We start from the raw sequence: 9,939 nt of genomic DNA on the forward strand, positions 1-9,939 counted from the left end.
AATTCTATACAATGAACAGTCCCAATACTTCTATATATCAAACCGAAAGAGGAAGAAAAATAATAACTAAAGGGGGTGTTACAGTTGCAGAGTAGATCAGCTCATCCTCCCATGGTTGATGTTCTGCTAATGGAAACATCAGATTACAGCTTAGTTGCTTCAACTTTCACCATCAAATCAAGAGACTAGTCAAATTTTAGTCAATTAAAACTTAATAATTTTGATGAAGAGTTAGTCAAATTTTGTCTTGTGGCAACTAGGACCTTACCAGTGGACTCTTTGGAGTCTCCTTAGTTTTCATTAAGTCAGCTCTCCAATAACATGTGTTAAGTGCACCACTGTACTGTGTTTTACGCTTTTTGCTCATCTCAGCTTTGAACTTTGGTTCTTTGTGTTCTCCATCTTTTCACATTCAACAACTCTGATTTCTTCTAGAAACCATCTCTAAGGCCATAAAAATTCCAAATCATTCATGCACTGACAGAAAGCTTAGTGAGGTCCACATTGGAAAGCAATCAGGTGTTCCACTATTTTCCATTCAACCATTGGGTGATCATTTCTTTGAATCAAGAGTATGCTCTATGAATTTCCTTCCATTGTTTTTGGCTGTTGAAACAATTAGTTGGATAAAGACAATATCTTTATGAGTTTTTAGCTTACTATTCCCTATAACTTTTTCTTTTTCTTTTTCTTTTTTGAAGATTTTCAGGTTTTCACAAATTCATAGGAATCAATCTACTGTATAGGCTTTATGAAATAGAGCATTAATCTGGTTTTACATGGATCATAAATTGATTCAAGTACATTTTAGTTAAAATAAAATAAAATATGGCCTTCATAACTAATTTGTTACACGGAAGTCACTTTTCTAACGTTTAGCAAAATGTAGTGGGGAGGATTGCAAATGTTTGAATTGGTATAAGTTAAGGAAGATTTGTTGCCAAGTCTTTTAACAAGTTGTCTGACATGTAAACTATAATATATCTTTCTTCAGCATGTTTGAGCCAGAAATGGAACTATGTGTGATATCTGTGATGCAAAGTATAATTACTATGTTTCATTGTCTTTTTTTAGTTAATATTATTATTGTTATCCCACAATATGTACTGCAAAAAATACCAAATTATGATTCACATTACTAGCTCAAACAAAGAAGTTACGGGATTAACCATGGAATTATGATCAATCTAAGGCTATTAGACTTTTCTCTTGAGCAATTATTGTTTTTGCCACTTATGCTCATAAAGCTACAATATTGATCCTAATAAATACAAATTATATATAGTAATTAAACACTCGACCTATTTCATCTATACAAACACCCTCTGTATGCTGGTGTCCAGTAGTCTGATCCCGCAGTGTTATCACGATAAACTTGAGGGGTACATGAAATTGGAACCAAACAAAGACCTCTGCTCTTGAGGTCAAGCTTTGCTTCCCCTCTGTCTTTTCTATCCATGCCTCCCCATGAATCCTGGAATTTTAAGCACCCAGATATTTAACAATACTTATAGTTTATACTTTCCATATTAATTAAGAAGTGTACATGTGTATATATATATATATGTATATATATATAATATAATTGACAAGTATATATAGTAATTCACTACCTTGCTTGCATTAGTCTTCAAGTAAGGGTTGCTCAATAGCTGCATATATAAGATTAAAGCAACAATTGTTATATTTCATATATAGCTTACAACATATGTGATAAGATGGATAAATTAAATATATGTGGATAAGGAAAGGTAGTAAAATTAACGCGCTATCTCATGAGATTAAGATAGGCTTTATAGATTACGATAAGGATTACAGATTACGATAAGGATTAAACCTACAGATTACGATAAGGATTATAAATTACGATAAAGATTAAACCTTCAGATTATGATAAGGATGAAAACAGTGGTAACTCTACGTGACATCCTGACCTAAACCCTATAAATAAAAGGGGCTAATCTACGTTTGGAGGTACGAAATAAATCCTAATTCAATTTCTTGATTTCTCCAGAGAGATTACTTCGCACACTAACTTGTTCGTCGGAGCCTACTCCACCGGTAACACACCGGTGTTTATAGGATCACATTTTCTTCTCTTTATTCAAGAAGTTAGATCAGATCCGAATTGCGCAGAATCCATCATTAACAATATGTATGATTTTTTGTCAAACGTCTATTCCAATAGTTAGATCAATGCTATTGATCTTCAAGACCGAGGCTAATGTCACATCTTAGAGTTAGATGATTTCAATTTCACTGTGAAACTCACATTATCCAACATTTAAGATGCGACAGTCACTCACTAGCAGTTGTTTATTTATTATTTTTTGGTACAGTTGCAGTTACTACTAATTGTAAATTTCTTTCATATATATTGGAGATTACATCAGTTATTACTCTATTATATATCCCTAAATCTAAGGATATAACCATTTTTATTTTGCTTCTCTTGTGCTTAAAGCAGTGACATGAATAGAAGATGGAAGAACTCAAAATACCTGCATCTGTGTATATATATATATATATATATATATCCTTATTTTAGTCAGTATAATTAAATTGCCATCTATATCATTTTGATTATAAATATCTCTTAACATTTACCTAATCTTCTGGGTAATGGATTTGAGGTATAGAATGCTTACAATGGCAGCAGCAACAGAAACATCAAATAGTAGTAATAATATAATATACTGCATGTATTTACATTTAAGTAATATGTTATCACCTGTACTTGCTCTTGTAGACACCTTATGTAATTAATTGCTTCCCACAGCACAGATGCAGTGTCTGTCTGAAAATTATCAAAAGAATGATACTGAAGATTTGATTTACATATACTATATATATGTAAATCAATAAAATTAATGATGCATGGTAAATCTTTACAGAAGAAGTGCTTTCTGCTAACCTTCCCGAACGGTGATACAATTTGCTGAAGAGCAGTGATTTTGTCCCCAAGTTTCACTTTCGGACCTTGCATCTTTTAATTAAATGAAAATAAATGGAGATTTTACAGACAAACAAACAAGCTTGAGGTTTAATTGATAATATAAAAAATATATATTTTTTTGAGTATATATACACTACCTTTACTGATGTGACTGTGGAACTCTCTTGCTTAGGCTTCTTTTGGACTGTGTCTGAGTTCTCTTCACTTCTTTTCTTCTTCCCTTCATTTGTAATCCCCTGGCCTCTTCCATTGTTTCTTGTTAGTGTGTGACATTTTGATATTGTTGGCTGCTGAAACTTTTGTCACAAAAAAAAAAAAAAAACAATTAACTATTTAATGATTAAAAAAAAAAAGGGTTAATTTTACTGATACGCCCCTCAGGTTTAGTCAAATATCATCTTCAAATATATTTCGAAAATAACTATTACTTACATTACAAACTTTTGCTCCGTTTTTCACTCCCTAACCGTTACTTGCGCAGTTCTGACATAATATAAAATGACTTAAATATCCCTTAATTTTGTCAAAACAATTCTTTAATTTGATTAATTAGATAAAAAGACTAAAATATCCCTAAATATTTTATAAATTTACAAATCATATTATATATCTTTATTGTTTCTTATGTTTTATATATATATATATATATATATATATATATATATATATATATATATACATATGTTATATTTTTGCCGAATCCGTGTATTGGCGGGTGTGCAGGTGATAGATGGGTTTAACAATGAAGGTATAATAGTCATTTAAGTAACTTGGTATTTAAGAATAAATGGGATTAAAAAATTAGGGGCAAAGTAGTCTTTTTTTATGTTTTTAACGGATACTGTGACAGAAAAGTAAAAATAAACCTAAGTGATAGTTATTTTTTAAATATATTTGAGGGTGATATTTGATCAAACCTAAGTGAGGTGTAAATGAAACTTAAAAAAAAAAAAAAATAGGAATAATTGGTTCTAACATGCATGTTAGGGTTATTAAAAAAAAACTGCATCATGAGAGAGTACACTGATAAATTTCATAGCAATTACTCCTTCCGTCCCATATTAGTTATCAATTTCAGAAATTTTGACTCACAATTTTTGTGAGTCAAAGTTATCGAAATACATCTCTAATATGAGATATAGGTAGTATATAAGTATGTTAAAGGAATATGACTAAAATTAATATCAAATGATTCAAAAATAAAAAGTGATAGTAAGTCAAATTTTTTTAAATTGATAACTATTATGGAACAGAAATAGTAATAAATATTGGAGCCAACAATAAATATCAAGCACTAAAATACACACAAGGCATGTACATGTGTGCGTGTGTGAAAGAGAGAGAGCTTACTTGGGGAGAATTTTGAATGTCCTGCTTCTTACAATCAGACAAATTCGAGGACTTCAAATTGGGTTTGGGTGCATGAATATCCACTAATGGCTTGCTTAAACAGTTACTTCCAAAAGAAATAACATCTGCAAAACTTCTTGCATTAGTGCATGGCACATCTGGCATTCCATAATAGTATTTCATGTTATCTCCTACTACTGAGTTGTTAAGTCCCATTTGATACCCAATCCCATTAGAACTGTTAAACGACCTTCTAAACAAAGCCCCATTAGGTGCCTCAACCTCTTGCAGTTCATTCTCGACCTTCATATCATGACCATAACACGGAAGCGATCCGAAATTCCGGTTTATGTCTCCTTTGCATGATATTGTTGAATCACTACTAATTGTTTGCTTCATATGACAATTATTAGGATCAAATTGGTGATTGACTTCGGGGTCTGGAGGTGCAAGAGACCAGTTGCTGACCAAATTTGAGAGCTTGTTTAGCCTTTCGCTTTCGATTAGGGTTTCATTGAATCCATTAAATTGCTTTTCGAAATTGTTGAAAGATGAAGGATTTGTGAATTCCCAACTGTTGTCCATTTTCTTCAAGTAGTCAAAGGCAGGCTCAAACATCCCTGTAGATAAATTCTTGGGTGGTACTATGTCCAGTAAGTTCTCTCTAACATCCTGACTGTTGTGCAATTCTCCACTGCTTCCCACACTTCTGCAATGTTTATTTCTTATGATGATCTTCTTGACAAAATAAAATATAACAGAACCATAATATATATATATATATACAGGTGCATATAAACTACAATCAAACTTTTCTAATCTTGTTTGTATGCTTTGAGAAAAGCTAGATGGATGAATTCTCATTGTGTACCCTTAGTTTTTTTTTGTTTTATATATATATATATATATATCCTTACCCAAAACTAAAATAAAAATAATCATCTTGATTAGCTGCATATAGATAACTTAGGATCCTTATACATGCATAAGAATAACCATACAATACAATATTTGTCCACATAAAATTGTTGTAATTTTTTTTTTTTTAAGTGGATAAATCTATATATAAAAGGAAAAGAACCGTCTAAGGAATCCCATAAAATTGTTGTTGCAGAGAAAATATGATAATAAAAATCATGCATGAGATGCTTATCTTCTTTTTCTATGGGTGGATGCAATCCAAGAAAAAATGGGAGTGTTGGAACATAAAAATCAGTTACTTGAGTCCACTTATTATGCATAATGATAAAGAAACAAACTAAACAAATAAATAAAGAACATGAACTATGACCTCCCTCTATGTGCCACCTACCCATTAGAGCAACCTTTTCTCTTTTTCTTTTGCAGCTAAAAGATTCTTTTTCCCACCCAATTCTATTAGCTCAAGATGGATAATAATAACATATAACAAGTATTTTCATGTATTTTTGGTTGATCAAACAATCAATTACTTACAAGAGAACATGGCTCCATAGATGATTATCTGAAGCTGCTTCTCCGATTAACTCATTGGCCGGAGCAGACTCAATGAACCGTCTAGAGGAGTCGACGCTTAGGCCGGAGTGATTGGAAGCATTAGTAAAAGATGTAGAGATGGAAACATCCTCCTCACAAGAAGAGTTTGAATTAGGGTTTTGAGGGTGCCATTGGTTGGTGTTGGTAGTGCTACTACTCCATGATGAGAGAGAGTTTGCATGGAGGTCTGGCCACCAGTTTGGTGTCGAGGATATAGTGGTTGCAATAGAGCTTTCAGTGCATTCTAATTCAGCCATATCTGTAATTGGAAATGTCCAGACACTAGCTCTTTTTTTGTTTGCTGTTGTTGGTGGAAGGTTGGAATTTAAGGAGGATATAATCGTTGGTGGTGACGTATAGGTTTATAGGTTTGATATATATATATATATATCAATTGGTAGAGTATAGGACAGACAATAAAATATGGCAACCAGACTTCTTCCACTGAGATTCGTGGGAAATTATTTTAGTTGTGGCGGGGCCAGCAGCAGTTTGATTTAATTTCTCTCTCTCATTATCTATACATAACCACCATTCTACATACACACCCGTACATAGACACTAACCCAAAATAATCACTATAATATTGCTTTGCAGAACATAATCACTAACCCAAAATAAAGAAGTTTAGCTTTTAATAATATATCATTATATTTGCTAAAAAGTTATATTACCTTTGTCCCAAAAATAAATAAATAAATAAAAATTCATCCTTTCATTTTTAGCTCTCCTAAAATGAAAGTCTCATTTGAAAAGTCTAAGTAGATACCATTTTTTGTAACATTACCAATTCAACAATCTTGCATTGAATTTATAAAAAGTAATCATTACATCCGTAGATTCATTATGAATTTTTTTTATTTTTTTTTGTTAGTTACGGATAAACTTGTATTGATAATCAGAATAATTACAGGGTGCCCTCATCGAGGAGGGAAAACGAAATAAGACAACATTAAGGCCGAGGCCATTAACAATATCACGACAACCATTGAAATATGGCAGCAACTAAAACTTCTTGACAGTGTAACAAAAGCAGAGTGACTGTCCAATGTGCAACTTCTGCCTTCCAATCCATCCAATCACAGCATCCTGACTCATCCAATCAAAGCAACCTGAATCATCCAATACCTCAATTACCTCTGATATAAGCTTTATGTAATCAACCAAGAGTGCCCATATGCTGTTCCACATGCTTGTACAAACAAGCTGTGAAGTTCTTCCTCAGTTGAAAAACTTTCTATATCAACACAACTTTTCATCTTGATTGCTGCAAGCTTAGCTCTGACACAAGACTTGACTTGAGAGAAGATGTGATTAGGGGTAGTGTATGAGTTTCTGAAGGCTCTCCCATTTCTCTCTAACCAGAGATAATCAATTGCTGCAGACAACAAACGTTTGTGAACCAGAAATCTTCCTGAAGACCAATGTGTTGGGCACCATCAGATCAGTTCATTTCAGGAGTTGGGAAGAATGTAGAAGCCTGCAACTTCTTGTATAGCATTCCAAACTTGTGAACTAAAATGAATAATTTGATAATTCATTCACTACCAATAAAATAAAAAAATATTAGCTAAAACATATGCTCTTAAAAAGTTAGATGTAGGGAGTATTATGAAAGCTAAGAAGTAGGGATACGGATCTGGGATAAGGTATGACATGATACAAATACGATGATATAGAAAATTTGAATATAAAAAAATAGGAATACGATATGGATATGTTAAAAAATAATAATATATATAATATAATTTTTTATGTATAAATAATAATTTTTACTCATTAACAATTCAACTTTGGAGCTCAGAGCTAGATGTTCATTATTTTTGTTTTCTTAAATCTCATATTATGTTTCTAATTAACCTATAGTATATTTTAAACTATATTGAGTCCCATTTTTCTTAGAAGTAGGTATAACTATAAAGCCATCGTGCCATGTCTTGAAAGTGTCCAAAGCATATTATCACCATGTCTATGCTGTGTCTAACTAAAAAATAACATATTTAAATTTAAGATATTTCTAGCTGTATCTGACACGTGTCCAAGCTATATGTCATTTCACCTACTATATTTAACTTTTAAAAATATCGTGCCATGTTAACTTTGTGAGTAGCACAGTGTGGAAGCTATTATGTTGATTTAGTTGTAAAAATAGGAACAGTAAAATAAAGCAAATAAAGTAGAAACGACCTCCATAATCATAAAACTAAGAACAGTAAAGTAAAGAAAGTAAAGTAGAGTTTGAAAGATGATACCTAAGTTTTTTTGCGTGAAAATCCTTGTTAGAAGAAATCCAACCAACCGGGATGAAAACTATGGAGACTTTCGCAGTTCCGAGTAAAACGATCTACTAGTGTTGAAGCAAAGTACAATAGACTCTAACTCAAACTCACACCCACTTCGCTCTATCCAGTACCAATCACTAAACTTCTCTTTGGTTTTGAGACTACCCCGATCCAAATGCATTAGGTTTACACCTTAATCATTGTAGAAGGGTTACTGGTAAAACAACAAACACTCCTTTTCCTTTAAATTTGAATTTTGTGAAAGTTAAAAGAAAACTCTGCTGTTATGATCAATTTCTATAATCTAAAGTATATTCTAGAGATTATGTACGATGATCAGAAGAAGAATATCACGCTAAATCACTTTTGTGTTTAAGTGTATGTTCTCAAAAATAAACAATGAGATTTTCCTGAAAATCTCTCTAAAAAAGCTTCAAGATTCATGTGAAAGATGAAAACTTGTTTTTCCAATTAAAGCGTTCAATCTCTCATAGGGTTAGAGATATGATCGGTTTATATATGCTAAAGAGTCCTCATAAAATGTGTAAAGAGGTAATGTTAAAAATGTACAAGGAAATCCTTAGGAGTTTTGGAAAAAATAGGAAATTAAAAAGTTACCAAAAATTGAAATCCCGCACATCCTAGAAAACACAACTGATTCTGTTTGAAACGCAATCGGTTCTATTTTTGTAGCAATTCTGATCATAAAAAGTGCAACCAGTTGTGTTTTAAAGTGTAATAACCCAAATTCAATGGATCCGAGTCATTAACGGATGAAGCAACCCAACTGGGTCCTTACCCGAACCCGATGACAAACTAAGGGTAAAAAGGTCATTTGACATTATAACGTTGGTTAATGGCTTTATTAGAAGCCTACTGATCATTAATGGTGCATCTAACATGATTGGAATGAAGTCTTGGGTCATGGTCAAAAGTCTCCAAAATATACTAAGGATAGGAGCTACAATTGATTGCAGGGCACTGTACGATCGATCGTACAGTGTCCTGGTTACATCCGTGTGCGCAAGGCACTACATACGCCCGCACAAGACATGGCAAACAACTACGATTAAGCGTAGGGAGCTATGATCGATGCCCAAAACCTAACTTTCTCTACTACAATGAATTGAACCTTGAATTAAAAATGTGAGCACTATGATTGATCAAAGGATTGCTATTATCAATCGTAGAAACCCAGAAATTGATACTTTGTTCCTTTTAAAACACTTTTCCTCTTTAAATTTGATTTTCGTCATTGGACCATTTCTAAAATGCCCCAACTCACATGCATAAATAATGAAATGCCAATGTACATTTGTATATATGAATACTAATTGGTTCAATTACATGCAAAATCCGTCATCATTCATTTAAATTACATAACCAAATACTTCTTTACATCCCCATATACAAAGTAGCTCTAGCGTCACCATATACATGCCCAAAAATAAATAATTTCGTCCAAAAGAATATAGTTACATGGTTAGGACCATTATGGTTACATTTACAAAGCCTTACACCAATAGGTACCAAAAATATACAAATTCGAAGTAATGGTCATCCTCCTACACTAGGCAAGTCACAAAATGAATCAAAGAGAGTAATTATGCCCACTTCTATGCTTGTGGAGGTGCGTTATCTACTAATTCTTTTCCATGCCCTGAAATGTTAAATAAGGAGTGATCGACACTCGTTTAGTAGGAAATGCTGAAATCACACTCTTTGAGCTCTCGTGACCTAAACTCCCAAAGAAAGGGAAATAGGTAGCATGGGGATCATGATTAGAGGGGAAACATAGTTCATGAGTGATACACAAGTTCATAATAGACAAGGACA

General features: G+C 32.7%; 1 protein-coding gene across 1 annotated transcript; it reads right to left on the bottom strand.

Annotated features, from left to right (window-relative positions):
* Positions 1–1,139: 1,139 nt before the first annotated feature.
* LOC132295541 (transcription factor bHLH111) lies at positions 1,140–6,178 on the bottom strand. Its single transcript, XM_059793838.1, has 7 exons — positions 5,762–6,178; positions 4,307–5,015; positions 3,094–3,252; positions 2,915–2,986; positions 2,732–2,797; positions 1,614–1,652; positions 1,140–1,474 (listed from the first exon to the last, which is right to left on the bottom strand). Exons 1-7 carry the CDS (start codon positions 6,076–6,078, stop codon positions 1,307–1,309), a joined length of 1,530 nt encoding a protein of 509 aa, XP_059649821.1. The 5' UTR covers positions 6,079–6,178; the 3' UTR covers positions 1,140–1,306.
* Positions 6,179–9,939: the final 3,761 nt, after the last annotated feature.

Source organism: Cornus florida, unplaced genomic scaffold (assembly GCF_030987335.1).
Source record: "Cornus florida cultivar Cherokee Brave unplaced genomic scaffold, ASM3098733v1 CherokeeBrave_3.0.0_Hap2_Chr02, whole genome shotgun sequence".
Lineage (NCBI taxonomy): Eukaryota > Viridiplantae > Streptophyta > Magnoliopsida > Cornales > Cornaceae > Cornus > Cornus florida.

Bases quoted from the DNA above. Each gene is read 5' to 3' on its own strand.
- LOC132295541 (XM_059793838.1), bottom strand. From the start codon at position 6,078: ATGGCTGAATTAGAATGCACTGAAAGCTCTATTGCAACCACTATATCC. The intron at 5,016-5,761 runs GTAAGTAATTGA...TAAACATTGCAG, and splicing joins CTATGGAGCCATGTTCTCTT to AAGTGTGGGAAGCAGTGGAG. The intron at 1,475-1,613 runs GTAGTGAATTAC...TTAAAATTCCAG, and splicing joins TGAAGACTAATGCAAGCAAG to GATTCATGGGGAGGCATGGA.